At 33.9% G+C, this 20,845-nt stretch overlaps 1 protein-coding gene across 1 annotated transcript in view; it reads left to right on the forward strand.

Moving 5' to 3' along the window:
- The window catches only part of TNKS (tankyrase), a 185,916-nt gene that overhangs the window by 141,696 nt on the left and 23,375 nt on the right, over window positions 1-20,845 (forward strand). Inside the window, exons 12-18 of the mRNA XM_081045483.1 lie at window positions 225-396; window positions 8,253-8,332; window positions 11,521-11,666; window positions 13,640-13,805; window positions 15,276-15,495; window positions 15,790-15,899; window positions 19,506-19,694. Coding sequence (XP_080901609.1) covers window positions 225-396; window positions 8,253-8,332; window positions 11,521-11,666; window positions 13,640-13,805; window positions 15,276-15,495; window positions 15,790-15,899; window positions 19,506-19,694 — 1,083 coding nt within the window. The remainder of the gene's footprint in view (window positions 1-224; window positions 397-8,252; window positions 8,333-11,520; window positions 11,667-13,639; window positions 13,806-15,275; window positions 15,496-15,789; window positions 15,900-19,505; window positions 19,695-20,845) is intronic.

Here is a 20,845-nt window from a genome sequence, read left to right on the forward strand (position 1 = left end):
AGGAAAGGATAGATATGTTGTAATTTTCAATAAGGTGGTCAGAGAAGAGTAACTTAAGAAGAAGATATTCTTTAGAACCAGTGAGCAAAAAAGTTCATGAATAATCTGTGGCATTTTCAAAAAGCTTTGAGAATTCATTTTTCTCACTGGAATTCATTTGCTTGGGTATAAAAGGGAACCAAAATTGATGCTCAATACCATGTGCCCACCTAATGATTTTTCAGATGAATGCACTAGACACTCTGGGTCAGACTGCTTTGCATAGAGCTGCCCTAGCTGGTCACCTGCAGACTTGCCGCCTCCTGCTGAGTTATGGCTCGGATCCCTCCATCATCTCCTTACAAGGCTTTACAGCGGCGCAGATGGGAAGTGAAGCAGTGCAGCAGATTCTGAGTGGTGAGTTAAAATAGATAATTATTGCATTCTCTTCTTTCTCTTCCACCGTCCACTGTTATGCACAGACAAACTTTGTGCCTCTTGTTTTAAGTAGCTCTTGGAATGTTTTTTCATTGTCGTTTGAATATTTTTCCTACCTTTCCTTGCTTGTAGTTTAGCCCGGGGCCCTGTCCATTAATTAGCTGTTTTCATGAGGTGATGTAGATGTCATGAGAAGGAGGCAAATATTATCTTTAATTTTTTTTTTTTAGTTTTTAGTTCAAAACCTGACTCGTATTATAATCAAAGGTTAGTTAGAACTCATATAAACAGTGTGGAATTATGGTAGTTCTATAATCTATCAAATAGAGAAAATTACAGGGCCGGCCCGGTGGCTCAGGTGGTTGGAGCTCCTTGCTCCTAACTCCGAAGGCTGCCGATTCGATTCCCACATGGGCCAGTGGGCTCTCAACCATAAAGTTGCCGGTTCAACTCCTAGAGTCCCGCAAGGGACGGTGGGCTCTGCCCCCTGCAACTAAGATTGAACACGGCACCTTGAGCTGAGCTGCCTCCCGGATGGCTCAGTTGGTTGGAGCAGGGGCTCTCAACCACAGGGTTGCCAGTTCGACTCCCCCAACGGATGGTGCGCTGCGCCCCCTGCAGCTAGCAATGGCAAGTGGACCTGGAGCTGAGCTGCGCCCTCCACAACTAAGACTGAAAGGACAACAACTTGACTTGGAAAAAAAGTCCTGGAAGTACACACTGTTCCCCAATAAAGTAAAATAAATAAATAAATAAATAATAGAGAAAATTGCAAATCACTCATGGTAATGATCTTTAATTAAATGTTCTTACATGTGTTATATTCTGACCTGTGTTTTGTAATTCTTCATTGCACTTTTATGAAATTACCTTGTCTTTTCCTGGTGTGACTATAATTATAAAATCTGGCTAAGTGGTACAGTGCTAGATACTTAATTTATTGTGGAAGATCAAGCATAAAACTGATACAAAAATAAACACTAGTTTCCAAAGCCCAAAAATTAGACAAAATAACACACTCCACCTACTGAAAAGTGATGAACTTGATACAAAAAAAATTTAATACAACTGACTCCTCTTTCTTTAATTTTGTTGTGGATTATATCTGCTCCAGAATGACGTAACAAACTGGAGAGTAACATGGAGAAGGCAACAGGCTAGAAATGAGCAGTCCTAGTTCTTTTTCCTACCTATAGTCCAGTAGTTCTTTACTCCATCAAGCACAGTGCCCTCTTTTTATTATGAATATTTTATGACATTCCCTTTACTATCTAAAAATGAGTCCATAAATAATATGATCTAACTATATAGGTGCCTTCCAAAAAATCTATATTAAATGTCCTAACTATAATATAAAGGGGAAATGACAGTAAGTTACAATAAAATAATTTATAATTACTATAATAGTAATTACTTGAACCTGACTACACTAGAAGACAAAAATCAACCCCACAAATTTATGAAGGGCCTCCAAAAAGTACGGCCCAGTTGAGAATCACTACTATACACTGAAATAAGGGACCTTTCCAGACTTACAGAGATCACGATATGTGTTACTAGAGTTGAATCAGAGCTAACCAGCCTCATAAAAGTAACACTGTGCCACATTGTGAAACCTATTATTGGGATTTATTTTCCTCATGCTAGTTCATCCTTGGGTAGTGATCATTCTACTTCAGTCTTAGATGGTGATCTTTAGACAGTGGGATGAAGTAAGACATGACTAGGCCATCTTCACTATCAAAACAAATAAGATCTATCTGAAAGAATGGAATTTCCTATTATAGGATTTCAAGCTTGAACTGTGAAAAACAGGACTTATTTAACTTCCTGTGTCTACAGGGAGATGGAACATTTGCTTAAAGAAGATAGGTCTTCTTTGACTAGGAAATGTTTTTGCCTTCTCAATCAATTCTTATACTTTCTAAAAGTTGTGATTTTTGTTAAATATCCTAAATTTTCCTCTTAAACGTTTTACTACCATGTTTCCCCTAAAATAAGACTGGGTCTTATATTAATTTTCGCTCCAAAAGACACATTAGGGCTTATGTTCAGGGGATGTCATCCTGGAAAATCATGCTAGGGCCTATTTTCTGGTTAGGTCTTATTTTCGGGGAAAAACATGGTAACAACAATTTAATACTGAATTTTAAGCTAGGTTCTAAAAGTTGTAACCATAAATCAGGCAAACATATAGCTATTACATCAAACTTTCTAACAATACTGTACATAATTTTTAAAGATAATTTACAAAATGGGGAGGAAAGGATTGAATAAATTAAGCAGATTAGATCCATTATTTCTTTTTAAAGTGTCTTCTAATTGAATGCAGTTAGAATATATGACTCCTGATAAACCATAAAATTAAATACTGAATCAAACATGAAATAATTTTGATAATTCTTAAAAATTGGTTTGTAAGATAAAATATTATATAGGTAATTAAATGCTTCATTTAGTACATGCCAGAACTTTTTAGTTTAATTCTTCATATTCTTTGTTGATCTGGAAAAATAATAGAAATAATACAATTATATGGTAAAATCTTATCCTTAGAAAAGTTTTCAAAAATAGGAATTATTTCTTGTTTGGAAGAGCATATAATTTTTTAAACTGATATTTCTACAAGAAACTTGTATATCCATAGTCTATGAACCATGAACTACCTGAACTTCCCAATTATACCTACAGTAACTAATCCCGTCCCAGGTTATATCTACAGTGACTGCCTGAAGTATGCGTCAGTCGTATAGGGCGCATGATAAGGTGGTGAGGTTCTGTTCTGGGAAACATTTTAAAGATTCATTTAAGTATACCTGTTATGCCGGGTCTGAGAGTCACTTTTAGAAATCTTCACTTTCGGGTCTGAAATCTGTAGTTGCCAACATCAATAAAGAATAAAGTTATAATTGTAAACTTCTGACAATATTTCTGTGAAAAGTAATGTCAAAGTAAAGAAAATAAGCATTTTGTTATAAACCAGCATATTTTAAATTTATTGAAATGACATTAGTTAATACAATTATATAGGTTTCATGTGCATTTCTATAATACATCATGTGTATATTGCATTGTGTGTTCACCATCCAGAGTCAATTCTCCTTCCATCACCATGTATTTGTCCCCCTTTACCCTCTTCTACAATCGCCTCGCCCCTTGCCTTCTAGTAACCACTAAACTGTTGTTTGTGTCTATGAATTTTTGTTGGCTTGTCTTGTTCATTTGTTGCTTTCAGTTTTATATCCCACATGAGTGATATCATGTGGTTCTCAACTTTTTCTGTCTGACTTACTCCACTTAGCATGATAACCTCAAGATCCATCCATGTTGTTGCAAATGGCAGTATTTCATCTTTTCTTATGGCTGAGTAATAATTCCAGTGTACATATAAACCACATCTTTATCTAATTATCTACTGAAAAATACTGATTGTGTTCATGTCTTGGCCAATATGAATAATGCTACAATAAACATCAGAGTACATATGTCTTTACAGATAAATGTTTTCAGATTATTTGGGTAGATATCCAGAAGAGGGATTGCTGGGTCATATGGTAATTCTATTCTTAATTTATTAAAAACCTCCACACTGTTTTCCATTGTGGCTGTAACCAATTTACATTCCCACCAACAGTGTATGAGAGTTCTTTTTTCTCCACAGCCTCTCCGACACTTGCTATTACTTGTCTTATTGGTAATGGCCATTCTAACAACTGTAAGGTGGTATCTCATTGTGGTTTTGATTTGCATTTCCCTAATAGCTAGTGAAGTTGAGCATCTTTTCATATATCTGTTGGCTTTTTGTATGTGGAGAGGTGTCTGTTGGGAGGCACCTTCTTGGGAGAGGTGTCTGTTCAGGTCTTCTGCTCATTTTTTTAATTGGATTTTTTGATTGTTGTTGAGTTTGATGGAGACTCCACCAAAACAACTATTAGAAACAATAAACAAGTAATAGTAAAGTTGCAGAATACAAAATCAATGTATAAAAATCCATTGCATTCCTATATACTAACAATGAAATTTCAGAGAAAGAAATGAACAAAACAATTCCTTTTGCAATTGCAACAAAAAGAATAAAATACATGGGAATAAACTTAATAAAGAATATGAAGAACCTACAGACTGAAAACTGCAAGATGTTATTAAAAGAAATCGAAGAAGACACAAAGAAATGGAAAGATGTTCTTAAATTCAGCCAGGGAAAGAGTGTCCACTACATGCCAGGGCACCAAATCAGAATTACGCTTAACTTCCTCTCAGAAACAATGGAGGCCAGGAGACAATGGAGTGGCGACTTCAGAGCTAGAGGACACACTGCTTGGCTTGGTGGTCCCTCACACTATTCCATGTTCATGGATTGGAAGCATCAACATAGTTTAAATAGGGGGAGGGGGGTTCACAGTGTGAGGGATATGGATGATGAACGTCTAAGTATTACCTTGTTTTGTACACCTGAAACTAATAAATAAATAAATTTATGAAAAAAAAAAAAAAAAACATAGTTTAAATAGCCATAGTACCCAAAGCAATATACAAATTTAATGCAGTCTCCACCAAAATCCCAATGGCATTTTTAAAAGAAATAGAACTAAAAAATAAAATTAAAAAAAATCAGATTTGTATGGAATCACAAAAGCCCCTGAAAAGCCAAAGCAATCTAGGGGGGAGGAAAAGGCCGGCGGTATCACACTCCCTGACTTAAAATCATACCACAAAACGACAATAATCAACACAGCATGGTACTAGCAGAAAAACAGACACACAGAGCAATGGAACAGAATTGAGAACCCAGAAATAAACCCATATATATGTGGGCAGATAATTTTCGACAAAGGAACCAAAAACATATAATGGCGAAAAGAAAACATCTTCAATAGATGGTGCTGGGAAAATTGGAAAGCCATATGCAAAATAATAAAACTAGACTGCTCTCTGTCACCATACACCAAAATTCAATCAAAATGGAACAAGGACCTAAATATAAGACCTGAAACAATAAATTGCATAGAAGAAAATATAGGTACTAACCTTATGGACCTTGGTTTTAGAGATGATTTTATGAATTTGACTCCAAGGGCAAGGGAAGTAAATGCAAAAGGAAATGAATGGGACTATATCAAACTAAAAAGCTTCTGCACAGCAAAAGAAACCATCAACAAAACAAAGAGGCAACCAACCGAATGGGAGAAGATATTTGCAAACAACACCTCTGATGAGGGGCTAATATCTAAAGCAGCATTTTCAAACATTGTTTCGGAAGATTTGGCTTTTTTCTCTAGAGAAAAAAGCACCTGCTTTATCCAACTGGTAGGCACTAGCTACATGTAGCTAAATTTACTTAAAATTAAATAAAATTTTTAAATTGTTCAGTTGTACTGATCACATTTCAGGTACTGAATAGCCACACATGACTAATGGCTATTGTAGTGAACAGCATAGATAAAAGAGTATTTCTAGCATCACAGACAGTTCTTTTGAACAGATCCCATTGACATGAATTCTTCTGATTGCATATTCCAGTTTGGTTATTGCATTACTTTTACCAAATCCTACGGAGGAAACGATTTGAGGACTTGTGAAAGCTGAATTAAACACTGAAATCCCTCTTTACATTTGCACCTTGGAATGAGCCTTTAGACCCACCACCCATGCTAGAGTCTAACACTAACTAACAGCCCGTCTACAGGGGATTTTTATTACAATAGCAAACTGCCTTTCAGCCTTTGAAACTTCATGTTTTTTGTTTTGTTTGTTTTTTCATTCTGGTAAGCCAGAATAGAATTAAAAAAATTAGAAGTCCATCTCTAGCCTTTGACCATAGTGACATATTTAATTTCATTCTCTGCAAAAGCCCTTGTGCTTATGAAGGATTGTACTGTTACAATATTTTGCATATCAGCTCATTTTCTTTTGCCTATGTTTCCTTTTTAACTTCATTTTTATATCCCTTCTTTTAATTGTGCATTTCTTTGTACAAAATTCCTGGACTGTTTACATATCCTTTCAGCTAATATTTTGTTCATGTTGTTTCTAAAACTGAATCTGTTCTAAGCCTGTTTGAGATTTATAATGAATGCAAAGTTCTATAACTTGTATAGTAATTAATCAATGTCTTTAACTTCTTTACTTTCTACTCTTTAAGTAGGACTAAGAATTTCTCATAGTTCTCAGAACCATTCTTATATTTGCATGAAATTTTTTGATTGATTGTAAAATTATACCTTTTGCAAATCACTTTGTGTCGACGTGTGCCAATTTCAAATAGTTCTTAGAATTAAAAAATTCAACTATATTAATTGGTGTCCTTCAAATGCTACAATCTGAAAATATTCAAAGTTCTAACTCTATATACGTAAACAATTGTCATTTTATTATTCTGAAATGATAAAAAATATCACCTCTAGCTATCCAAAGTTTCAATGAGTTTTACCAATTGCCAGAATCACTGTCATAGAGACATAATATACACACCTACGTGTAATGTCATGTACAGTTAGAATGGAGGCAAATGAGACGTGAAAGAACAGAATAAGGGCAACCACAGAAAGAGCTATGATTTGACATACTCATTGACCCCAATATAAAATAGCATGGAAGTCATTTCAGCAAATGCTTTCTGAATGTTCTCCATGTTAAAGGGAATATAAAGAGGAGCAAGATCCGATTCCTTTCCTCAACACTTCCACAAACTAACAAATGTAATAAAGTCTGTTTTAAAGAAAAATAATTGTAGATATTTCAAAAATGTATTCTATTATATAAAATACTTTCATCTTTCCTCCCTTTAATCTTAATATTTTATCTGTTATTATTATTATTACAACTAAATACAGTTTCTCTTCCATTGACGAGTACTCATAACTTATTCCAAGCAGTTTAGACTAGAAAGAGGCAAAGTATTTCTTCTGAAACCTAAAACCCTTTTTGTTAGTATTACTTGATATTCCCATTTGGACAGGGTACTTAAGAAAGTTATCTCTGATCATAACATAGTGCGATCTTAAATCTAAAAGAGAATTTAAGGGAAACCAACACTCACTTTATAGATGCAAAAACTAAGCTATGAAGTGATTTGTCCATCATCATAGTTCATAGAGCCCAGTTTAAAACCAGGTCTCCTGGACTTCAGACCTTTCTTGTGTTATCTGAGTGTGTATACACATTGCATTATGAAAGCCACACTTAATGTCCATGAGCATGCTTTGAATAATACAGTCCGGATTGTTTTCATTAGAAACCTTTTTACTTGGACCAATATGTAATGAATTTTTGGTTTGTTTGTACTGGATTAATCAAAATACCTTGTCTATTAGCCTCCTACTTGTAGACTTAACAGCTCGATTTAATTATATTCTACTTAGCATTTATATCACACCTCCTAATTATACAGGCATTTTATTAAATTGCGTTTCCCTGAAGCCATTCAATAAATGTGAGTTAAACAAATTTCTGTACTTAGTAGGCCTTTTTTTATACACTGATTATATTTTCTAAGATCACTGAAAGATGTTCTTGATCTCATGGTTTTAATGTTTTTTCGTTCTCCTTTGCCACGTTTTAAACAGAAAATTTGAAGGATAGGGTAGTGTAGGGTTGGAGAAGGATTTGTGTGTCTTAGGATTTATTTAAATTTGGCTTAGGATAAGATGTATGTATTATAGATTGAAGTAAGAAACCACTTACTTCTTATCTGAAAAAGATTGGGAAAAAACTCTGTCTTACATTTCAGAATCTGACCCCTTAATCTCTCTTTGCATTCGCCACATAATTTTCCCTCCTTAACTACTCTATGATTCCCTAAAAAACAGCAGTTATCTTTCCTTCCTTTTATGCAGAAAGTACACCTATCCGTACTTCGGATGTTGACTATCGACTTTTAGAGGCATCTAAAGCTGGAGACTTGGAAACTGTGAAGGTAAGTCAGTGCTTTTAATGACTTGAGCAACACTCTGGAACATTTGCTAACCAATTCATTTTAAGCTTGTGAAGCTTGTGAAACTACTCAAATCCAAACAACTAACAGGATGAGCAGAGTAGATCCCTAAACAGGAGAGACCTTCAACCATAACAGACTTCCTAGTCCCTGCCTTATATCCAGTAAACCATGTTTTAGTTGCTTTTCTTTTGGTTATGTGAAAGCGCTTTTATTTTTACTTGTATTAATTAAAGTGTTATTTTTGTCTGCATTCATAAATTTCTAAGCTAGTTCAAGCCAAGATAATAGTACAATAATGTTTCAAACAGTGTTTCTTGAACTTTTTCAAGAGTTTCTCACATTTCCTCTAGGAACTTATTATGATCCTGCAACCATTTGGAATAATTGATATGCAGAAGATAGATTTTCTTTTCTGTGTAGCTCCACTTGCCAAGAAAATTTTATCAGTTTTATTTCTGGCATAGAAATAATGGTTATAGATTTAATGTTTTTCAAATAAAAATTATATTCTAATATTGAATGTACTTTTTAAAAACACACAGACTCCCCATCTATAGTCACTAATGTAGGGGTGAAGATAGCAGAAAGGGATATGGTTTTTACGGTTTTGTTTGGGGGTTAGTCTTGTGGTTTTGTTTTGTTTTGTTTTTTTAAAGAAAGGCTAATGGCAGTATTGGTATTGCCAGTCATACCAGGTTATTTTTTACAAACAAAACTATGTTACTTATTAAGCAAACTCTATTTTTGTGAGTTTTAGTAAACTAATTTTAGCACTCTTGATACATACTGGTTGAAAATGACAGTAAACACTTTCTAAGCTCTATTGCTTAGAAATTTTTGTTTCAATATGTGGCCACTTCCAACTTCTTATTTTAAAATAACATCTAAGTTATTTAAAGAAAAATAGTAAATTTCAGTTGTAATAGCCACTGAGGAGAAATTTTAAAGTTCTGTTAGATCTAAAATTATATATTTTTTCTTAAAAAATATTTTATCATTTGAAATGTATCCTAATAAAAGAAAATCTTTGAATATAAAAGTGACTAGAGTGCCTTTTCTGTATCACAGCACAGCATGATAATCTCAGCACTAAAATTCTTACATGTACCCATTATAATTAAATTAATAGGTTTTTTTTTTAATGTAAAGTAACATTTGTTACTCCATTAGTTTTGTATGTAATAGGCAAATACACAGCAGCTTTCAGGTTTTCTAAACAGTCTATTCACAATAAAGGCCAACTATATTTTTATGAATGGAATCGAAGTGGCAGAAGAAAGCAAAGCACAAAGTGAGAATCAAGCCTGATAAATTTCTTTCCCTAGAGGCTTTAGAAAGTATTAGAAATTATATATCAGAAGAAAAGGCTGTTTGCTGAGTAACATATTTGAAATTATGGAAAGCAGGTAGGAAGGGTGAAAAATGCTTTGGCATTCAAAAAGAAAGTGAAACTGAATAGAGAATAAATAAAGAACTTCCAAATATTAAAAAGCAAATGTTTAATAAGCAGAATGAGCTTTTATTTTTATAACCTGGCAAAATCAATTGTTTCTTCATTCCCTGCCTCATCCCTATTTTGCCAGTATTCTGTGGAAAAAAAAAAAAATTAATTTAGAAAGTAAGACCAGAAGAAAAATTAGCAGAAGCAGGAAGCAGCTACAATCATGTAAGACACCACTGGTGTTTATTACCAGTTTTTGCAGTCTTTAGTTTATGTATTAATTTGCTCACGTCTATTTAATTTTATTTTTTTATTCTCTAATTTATGTATTAATATAGCCACAGACTGATTTGTCATGAAAAGATATGTGTTTGATCTTGCCAGATAACAATGGCTTTTCAGAGCGTACAGTCTTGTGCTTTTCCACATAAAGTTAATGAAATGGTAGGCTCTCCCTTATACTGCCCAAACTTCCTTCTGTCATGTAAAAATTATGCTACCTGTTTTTACCCTGCCACTGTGAAAGCCCCTACTGATTAGTATATCAGTAGATACAGATATCTCCAGGATCTTAATTTTTTAAATAATAGCTCATTACAGTGGCAGGAGTGGCAGCAAGATTGTCAAATACTTGGAAAGCCCTTGCCATCATAACTTGGAAAATGCCACTGTTTTCTCTGCTTTTTGACTTTTCATTGCCTTCTCGTCACTTCCCTAAATTTTGGTAATTATGCAAGTAACCAACCATGTAGCAAAAAGATCAGGAGATTAATAATCAGGAAAACAGGATTTGAGTCTTTATTCTACCCCTTCCCAACTCTATGAAAAAGGGTGTCACTTAACCTCACTAAGCCTTGGTTTATTAATCTGTAAAATGGAGATAATCGTCAACTTCCCAGATAGTAATTCTCTCACTGAAAGAATATGAAATGTCTTATAAATTGTTAATTATTGTTCAAATATTATTACAATTTATCTGTCACCACTGATGTTGCAGCCTGTCAGTCCTTACGTTGCTTCCTACTGCTTTGTTATCAAACATAATGGAGTTTGTGCTGAAATGGTAACGAAAAGAAGACAGGAGAGATTTGGTGGGCACAGCTGATGGAGAAGGAAGTAAAGGCCAAATACTAGAATATGGTTAGAATCTTTTGACTTGTGGAGTTAGACAAATATTTCCCCAAAGATCAAGTAAAGCACTGTGGACTGAATGGCTTTGTTATAATGGATCAAAGGGCCAAGTGGGTGGCCCAGGCATTCTTAATATAATTTTTCCAGAATCTTTTGCCTGCCAACTGGATAGTTCTGCAGTCAATCAGGGTTGGTGTTATTTGAGTAAAGAATGGCTAAGAGCACGCTAGTACAAGCAGCCATGCTGTGACAAGCAGTCTCAGGGAGGAAAGCCATATAAAGAGAAAAAAAGGAAGGCATCAGTTGCCTTGCAAATGCTTGCTTTATTATGGGTTTTTCTTTTTTATTACAATTTTGGCCAGGAAATGTAGAAAAAGATTAAATTGCTCTGTAAACAGTAAGAATATTTGTACACACTGTAAAACCCAGTATAGTGCTGTTTTTTTAAACATCACTTGTATTATCTAATCTTTGGAAATAAATAGTCATTAGAAAATTACAGTTTAACCAAGATACCTGCAGTATTTTGAAGCAAAATCTGTGAATAAATTTTAATGTTCTTTTTGTGTTCATCTGTGTCTATGTGCCATAAAAGCAACTTTGCAGCCCTCAAAATGTGAATTGCAGAGATTTAGAGGGCCGGCATTCTACACCCTTACACTTTGCCGCGGGCTATAATCGTGTGTCTGTTGTGGAGTACCTCTTACACCACGGTGCCGACGTCCATGCCAAAGACAAAGGGTATGTGTTAGAATTCAGCTGTGTGGGACTCATTCTCTTGAGACTCAAAAATTATTTTGATATTTTTGAAGTCTTTGATTTTTTTTTCCCTATTGAAAAAGTAACGCATGTTTTTTAAAGTTTCACACATAAATTAAAACATTATAGAAATGTGTAGTATAGAAAGTGAAAATTCCATATCGCCCCACCTCCTAGATTACAACATTAACATATTGTGGTATTAATCCTCCTGATTTTTTAAATACATATCCCAGTGTGTATGCTGTGGTAGTGGTGATGGTGGTTTTAACATACAGGATCCTTGGCAAGTCATGATGGACTGCTTAGCAATTTTCTTTTTTCACCAAGTAGTATATCTTGAATTCATCTTTCCAGATCAGTACTTAACAGTTTATGTCATCCTTTTAATGTCTGTATATATTATTTTATCGCATTGTATGAATGTGTTTATATAGCTTATCATTTGTTTATCCCTTGGTTTGCTATTGAAAAATATATAATCTCTTCCAAAAAGAAGCCATCCATCCCAAAGTCATCAGTATTAATAGAAACATAATTTAATTTTTTTAAGTCAGATATTCTATATTTTTATATTAGCTTGCTAAATTATTTCTGTTTAGCTAGACAGAGTTTTTAAAGCAGTCATGGAAGCTACTTAGAAATACAAGAATTAAGTTTCAACTGAAATGAGCTTCCCTATTCTGAGTTAATTTCATGTCACCTCCAAATACAAACAAGGAAGCACCTTTCTGTACAATTACATACCACGTACTATAGAATTGAATTGAACAACTTAGACTTCAGTTAACCATAATGGATTTATTTATCTTTTAAAAGGGACACATCAAACATGAATATTCAATAATATTATCAAAGTACCTTAATACCATTGGAAAGCAACCATTTGTTTCTATTTCCCAATTTAGCACTTAGTATTTTGATCTCAAAACATTAAAAATATTTAAGAAGCATTAACCTCTAAATAAAAAGGTACTTGCACCTAATTTTTGCCATTTCTTAAGTGCAACTTAAACTTACCCTTTTAATGGACCCTTTTTTATGGGAACATTTTTTGTCCTTTTATAATAGAATGTCAGCTACCTTCCAATCAGAACTTAGAATCATCAGAATAGTTTGCTCATAATGAGGCAGCCAGATTTTCTCATCTAACTAGAGTTTATGGTTGGAGCCATTATTTTCCTTACTGAATACTGAAGTTTCTGTATCACGTAGATTTTGCGTTTCATTGCTTGGCATCTAAATATTTAAACCTATGCACAGAAACCAAAAATAATAACAACCAAAATCAAAAGGTAGAACTTGCCTAAATAAATAAGCCACTTTGCATTGTATATTTTGTAAATAAGCATACAGTTTTCATTTGGAAATCCCAAATGGAAGAAAATATGAGCAATGATAAACCAGATTATTGATTAGTTATTCCTGAAAACACTTTGTAATGGTGCTTTATATTGCCAAGATGAAACCTGAATTAAAAGTATTGTAATGGTGTGCATATGTGTGTATGTGTGTATGCATATATATATATGTGTGTGTGTGTGTGTGTATGTATATAAAATGCCAAAACAATGTATACACATTTTAAGAAAGGTAAAAACTGCATTAAAATTGTAATATTCAATATATACCAATAACAAAATATGAACACAAGGCATGTGTATCCATTTTTTTGGCACCCCTTGTATATATGTATATTGCTATGTAATTTATATCCATCACCAAGAAACTAAGGAAGTCCTTATGTTGAAAGGGACATTTTTGAAATTATTAATCTTTATTTAGAAATGGATGACTATAGGATGACTCTTCAAGGCCAGAGTATTTTTTTCTTTTTAAGTGAGTGAGTGTTCAGTACAGTCAATGCTGTAGAAGAAATATATTATTTTTATTATAAGTAGCATTTTAACTCAACAATTTGTTCAATGTCTTTAAAAGAATTTTCTTTTGTCTAGTGGTTTGGTGCCCCTTCATAATGCTTGTTCATATGGACACTATGAGGTAGCTGAGCTTTTAGTGAGACATGGGGCTTCTGTCAACGTGGCGGACTTGTGGAAATTCACCCCTCTACATGAAGCAGCAGCTAAAGGAAAATATGAAATCTGCAAGCTCCTTTTAAAAGTAGGTAATTTTAAAAATTATAAATACAAAGTAATTATTAATTTTTGTGGTTAGTACATAAAATTACATCAAAGTAAATTATTGTATTAAGTACAATAAGAACTGTGGAGACAGCTTCCATTTTCCATTTTAGGGGGATGTTTAAGTGTGATACCATGATACTGAAATAGCTTTGAGTCGTGTGTAAAATGCCTTTCTGAACTGATTTAAGTTCAATTTGTCACCATTCGTCAACGTAGGTTTTGTAAAGAGTTGAATCAGTTTGCATTACTTATCTAATACTAACAATATTAATATCAGAAAACATTTGTACAAAGAGAAACAAGTTTTTCAATCAAGTTTGATTTTTTTCTTTCTGGCTATTATTGTTAAACTCATTCATCATTATTAAACATAATTTGAACATATCTTATAAAAACTTTATTTTAATATCAGGTTTTTATTAAAGTATAAGATAATCTCTAAACAAAAGTTATTCATATAAATTTTGGAAGTATACATGAAATATTAGAAACCAGTAGTTATATGGAACTAATTCAATAATTTTATGTTCTTTTTAAAGAACGTGAAAAATGACCAGACAATGTATATATATAGTTTTCTCTCTATATTTTTTTAACTAGAGAAAAACTTGTTAAATATAAATAAAATTCTTCTTCCGCCATTTTTATGGTATCAAATATGTTCTTCTGAGCCTTGACTGTATTTGATACCATAACTGTATTTGATACTCATTTTTATTTTAACTAGTTAGTAAGAAATAACTTCCAGGTCACTGAATTCATTGTGTAGCTTGGTTTATTCCGAATTTCGCCAGTGGGCTAATAGCAGACTTTCGGGCCCATAATAAAGATTCTTGACTTTTATTTACTTTATTTCATAGGTCTATGTAATTAAACTTATAAAATCAAATTGCTGATACATTTATACCTAATTTCATGATAAATGTTAAGACTTACAATGAAAATATTTTAAAATTACCCATCTTATTGATTACCTTTATAATTATGTACTTTTTCTGCCTGTGTGTCTTTCTCTTCTCACTTCTTTTTCACAATATGCATTGAATATGTAATTGAATATGTAATCTTTATGTAATTGAAATCTGGTCAAAATTAACATTTTTAATGGAAAGGCCATTCTTTAAAGGAAAAGATATTTCCAATGACAGCTGGAGTCTGAGAAAGTATATCAGATGACACATAAAACGTACTCAACACCTTTCCCCACTTCACCATCACCATTGATCCTGAGGGTTGGGGCTTTTGTTGAGAAGTAGATAGAAAGCTGATCCAGTTCATTGCTACGTAGGGAATTTGCAAAATTGAACAAGGTATTGCCTCTGTTGTTCAAAATACATGTAGAATAGACATCTTTCCTTGGATGAGTGAAGGTGAAGTTAAAAATAAACAAACAACCTTAAGAAAGATACTATGGAAAATACATACTCCATCTGGTTCTTCTTTGCAGCATGGAGCAGATCCAACTAAAAAGAACAGAGATGGAAATACCCCTTTAGATTTGGTAAAAGAAGGAGACACAGATATTCAGGACTTACTGCGAGGAGATGCGGCCTTGTTGGACGCTGCCAAAAAGGGCTGCCTGGCAAGAGTTCAGAAGCTCTGTACTCCGGAGAATATCAACTGCAGAGACACCCAGGGCAGAAACTCAACCCCTCTGCACCTGGCAGGTAAGCGTCACCAGCACTTCAATTCTCATAGTCCTTTCTTCGATACCTAATACAAATCACCAGGAGATAAAGAAATGCTGAGCATAACGAGTACTATTTAGTAAAATGCTTTTGCTTGACATAATTGTTTTATATAATTTCTTATTGTAAAGACTTTTAATTATGTGATAATAGTATTAGCTTATGAAGCAAGAAGTATTAAACTTTAACATTTTCTGGTCCTTATTATTTATACACACACACACACTTTTTTTCTTTTAAGCTGACATGTTTGCCTTTTTTCACTCTTAATAGCAGGCTACAATAACCTGGAAGTAGCTGAATATCTTCTAGAGCATGGAGCAGATGTTAATGCCCAAGACAAAGGTGGTTTAATTCCTCTTCATAATGCAGCATCCTATGGGGTAAGCATGCTAAAGTTCAAGTCTAGAAAACTTCACTGGCATTTACTGCTTTATTAAATATATACTATGCATGGAGTAAGTAGGTATCTAACCAATAGCATAATTGATTACAATTGTAGTCTTCTATTCAGAATGTTTCTAGCCTTCCCAGTTAAGCTTAACTATCTTGGCCAAGTACCATGCTTTTTGTAGCTTTTTGGTCTCTTCAACATTATCTACCACAATATAGGTGTGTAATGGCTGCTCGGTTAATATTGATTGATCCAGATAATAAATTTTAACTCTACCTCAAGTAGATTTTAGAAACTGTAACAGCCAAGAGGCTTCTTTTTAGGCATGGGAATTGTGGTTGCTTATGTTGATTGTCAACTTTTAAAAATATTCAAGTACATGGTTGAGCTGTTAGTACATATGATTTGCTAGAGTTTGAATGACCAGCTAAAGCCCTGCAGTAAAAGGCCAGAGTCATTCTCTCAAAGCACTGTAACTGTACACAGCAGCTGGAGAGGAAAGGGAATGGATTACACAGCTGTGGTGCCATGTGCTGAAACTGACTGCCTGGGAGTCACCAAGGCCCACTTCAGGACTAATGAATCACACAAGAATAAAACGAAAGCTCATGGGCTTGTCTGTTCATTCACTTAGTCCCTATTTGACTGTAACAATCTGCAGATGCCAGATTGTACATACCAGAGAGCTTCTCACAGTGGGAATCACTACTGATGAGGACAGTTTCTGCATTTGCCAAAGCCTGACAAACTACAAGTAAAAACTAGTCACCATGATTTCCGTATTCTCTTACTCTCTTCTTCCTTGCCCTTCATTAAATTCAGTCCCTCGTAGTCTTTTTACATTGTATTTGTCATTTAAAGCATTTTGTGTTGCAGCTGGATACTGAAACCATGTTAAGTGGACTCTGCCTCCAGGGAACATTCCAAGAGCTCAGTTCTTTTTCTAGACCTTCTAGTTCAATACTTTGCTCATATATTGTATGGAGCTGGGCTGTAGCTTGTTTATTGCATTTGTCAGCCTTAAATTTCAGTTCCTATTTTTGCCCAAGTGGTGCAGCTATTCAAACGACTAAGAATTGTGATGTTAGCATACTTGGGTAGTAATATACTTCTTTCTCTTTATTGCTCTTTTAGAGGTTTCTCAGCAAAGAGTTTTTTTTTAAACCTCTTTTAGAGGTTTAAAAAGCATGTAACTGGTTTCTCCAAGCATACACTATGAATTCAATATAAAAAAAGTTTAATAATATATATCATATATATAATTTATTTTACACACACATAATTTTCTTTGGTCTAATTTTGGAAGCCTATACAAATTAGTCTACCAAATTGTTATTCTGCCAATATACATAGGAAGAGAATAAAATTAATAATCAGAAACACAATTTAAATATCCTATAACCTTACTATGGGGAAGCTTCAAATTATTCCATGCTTTTAGATTAATTGAACAAAAATAGCTGTTCTTTTCAACATATATCCTTTGAATAAGGGAGATAAATTACTAGGTTTTGTTTTAAGTGATTTTGATAGTATCACAGGTGGTACCTATTTTTATCTTTTGTTTGAATATCAATTTTATAATGATGATGTATCAGTCATATTCCCAAAAAGATCACAAAACACAGCCTGTTCTCAGAAGCCCTAATATAATTATGCTCCTTTTTTTGTTTTTATGTTGTCAAAGTCAATATGGAAGCTTTAGTTGTCTGATTTTTATTTTTCTAATAAGTTTCCTTCTCTTTGTTTTCTGAAGTTACCTTTCCTAAAATTAATAAGAATTTGTATTATATTTTTTAAAAGTTTTAATACTACCTTAGAAAAAAGTGCCTTTTCTTTCTGAAGTGTCCAAGAGAGCAAAGACTGTCTTAAGGACAATAGGAAGAAGTAATGCCCTAAGTCCTATGTTGGGATGTTTCTGTCTTTCCCTTCCTCATCTCTTCCCATTCTCATGAAAGTCAGCTTCAAATGACTCAATATATTGTAGTTGCATAAGTAGTTGCATAAGTTAAAAATATTCTTAGCAGATAATGTCCTTCAGAGTTAATTATCAAAAGTAATCAAGTTATGCTAGGAAATGTACTCATAAAGAACACAAATGTGCCAATTGCACAAAATTATAGAATACTGGAGTTGAAATGGATTTCAGAAATACTTTAGTGGTAACCAAACTAGTATCCGTAAATGTGTTTATAAGAATAAAGTTATTTTTATTATTCTCAAAAGCCTAATCGTGTCAGCATTACCTTTGCATAGTCTTAAGCGTATTTTATAAGGACTTTTGGGAAGTAGCTGAAACCTTTTGCTATACAGAACTTGTTATTTGAAAGAACCTACTCTCCCTGAAACTTTCTCCTACATTGTTTTTCATAGTCCTGCCTCTCTTTAGTTCTTCTACAGTTCTTATTGCCCATTTTGTCTTCCACTCTCCTTTCCAAAATGCCGTTCTCAAGGTTTTATCAAACCCCTGGTGATTATCTTTCTGTATGCCTTCTTTTAGTGAGCTAATTTATCAAGTAGCTACAACTATCAACTTAATATTCCATTTTGTCATCCTCTCAGTGCCAGGCACTTAACTTAGGTGGTTATTAAACAAATGTTTGGTTGGCGGGTGAGTAGGTAAGAGAAGTGAACAAATAAGTGACACCCTCCTGTCTGTGCCTTTTGTGTCACACCATTTACAATTATCATTACTTTGGTACTTTACCTCAAACGCTATGTACCCCAAGTGAACCTTATCTTTCTTATGGTTTCATTCCTACTTAAACTTACGCTACTCAATTTCTGTTGATTGTTACTACATTTGTTTTTTAATCTTCTAGACTAAATTTTTTTTTAAAGGTAGTCGTCTTGACTTCTCTTTCCTCCTCTGTAATTAATTTAGTCTTTCTAAAACCCAATATTGTTTTCTTTCAAAATTTCTCTATTAACTCTTCTTTTTCATTCATCTCTAACCATCCCAGTTCAGAATCTCATCATCTCACACCCAGGTTATTAGTTAATGCATCTGCTGCTGACATTTCTTCACTCCCTAAGTCATTTTGGACGTGACAAATTAATTTTTATAAACTGTTTGGTGTGTGATGTTGTTTTCCCAAAGGCTGAAGAAAGAACATTGAGAAGCTTTGACATGAGTATTTCAATAAATAGATAGATTTCAATGGGTTAGAAGAGAAATGGAAAGATAAGAGAAGCAGTAGGTATAGAATGCTTGTTTGAAAAGTTCGGCAGACAGATTAAACCATTAATGGGAGGCGTAGAGTCAGGTCATAGTTACATTTTGTGTGTTTGTTTTTAAAATAGACCCGAACATGTTAGAAGGCTGAATAGAAAATTTTAAATGCTCCCATGAATAATTAGAATTACAGGGTAAAAAAATAATTCTGGAACTGATATTTTGGAAGAGGCAAGGAAAGATGGAGTCCAAAATACAGGGAGGGGGTGTGATAAATATTTTTTACAGAATAAACATTCTAGTAAGGATGAGAATAGTGATGTAAAAGGAATGAAATGTTAGATAAAAGCAAGTGTATGTGATGGAGCTTTACCAAACCATCTCATTCTTAACTCTTTTCATTCTTTTATTTTTCTTCAGCATGTGGACATAGCAGCATTATTGATAAAATACAACACGTGCGTAAATGCAACAGATAAATGGGCATTTACTCCTCTTCACGAAGCAGCCCAAAAGGGAAGGACCCAGTTATGTGCCCTCCTCCTAGCACATGGTGCAGATCCAACTATGAAGAACCAAGAAGGTCAGACACCTTTAGATCTGGCAACAGTAAGTCCTGATTTCAAAATATTCAGAATTGCTTATTATGCTTTCAGAGATGACTTTAAATTCCAGGGCTTAGCAGCGTTAGCTTTAGTAGTGCAAATTTCACTTAGAATAAAACAAATTTCCTTCCTTCTGAAATTTCTTCAATTTGCTTTTTTTATATAATTTAAAACTCTGTTAAGGCAAACTAAGTAGTAAGTTAGCTTAATTCATTTTGCCATACTTAACTTGGAGGAGAAAGATGAATTATAGAAAAACACATATGTAGTATATCCTAAGAGAATTACATTTAGTACAATATCTTACAGCTTCTATATTTGGCATATTGTAGAGAACTGATGTTCATGATAATTTACCTGAGGCTTTGAGATAGTCAAAGAAAAATGAACTGGACCATGTATTACTCTTCTGAATATGGAAAAATAAATTGATATACTGTAGAAATATTTTCAAAACCAAGAATTAAGTTGTTGTGGTTAAATATTATTTAACTACAAAATTAAACACAGCATCATCTTCCCTGAACCTTCTGAAAATCAGAGTTACTGTGTATACACACACACACACACACACACACACACACACACACACTAATTTATAATTTTTTAAGCCAGAAATACGTTTTTTCATATGTTTGTTGCTAAGTAATAAACAATTGCCAAATACTTAGTGAGTGGCTTACTATAGTGATTTCTTATTTCTCACAGTTCTGTGCGTTGACTGGGTTCAGGTAGGTCTGCTATTTGTATACTTACCTGGTACCTCAGCTGGGACCTCAGCTGAAGCTGCCATGTCTAAATGGCCTTTCATCTTATGGGGACTCTCTACATAGTATACCATCACTCAGTACCGCAAACTTCTTTACAGCACAGAGGAGAGGATGGCTGCTGAGAGAGAAAAAGTAGAAGCTGCCAATCTTTGACAGCCTGGCCCAGAAGCCTCAAAACCTCACTTCCTCTGCATTCTGTTGGTCACAGCAACTCACAGGCAATCCAGATTCCTGGGAAGGGAAATAGACAACTACCTCCTGATGGGAGGAGTGGCATGCGTGTACACAGAGGAAGGCATTAATGGCTGGCTGTCTTTGGAGGCTATCTCCCACATCCGCTAATCGCAGTTATGCCTAACAAACTATAAAGTTCATGAATAAGCTA

The sequence above is a fragment of the Rhinolophus hipposideros genome (genome assembly GCF_964194185.1).
Source record: "Rhinolophus hipposideros genome assembly, chromosome: 4".
Taxonomy (NCBI): Eukaryota; Metazoa; Chordata; class Mammalia; order Chiroptera; family Rhinolophidae; genus Rhinolophus; species Rhinolophus hipposideros.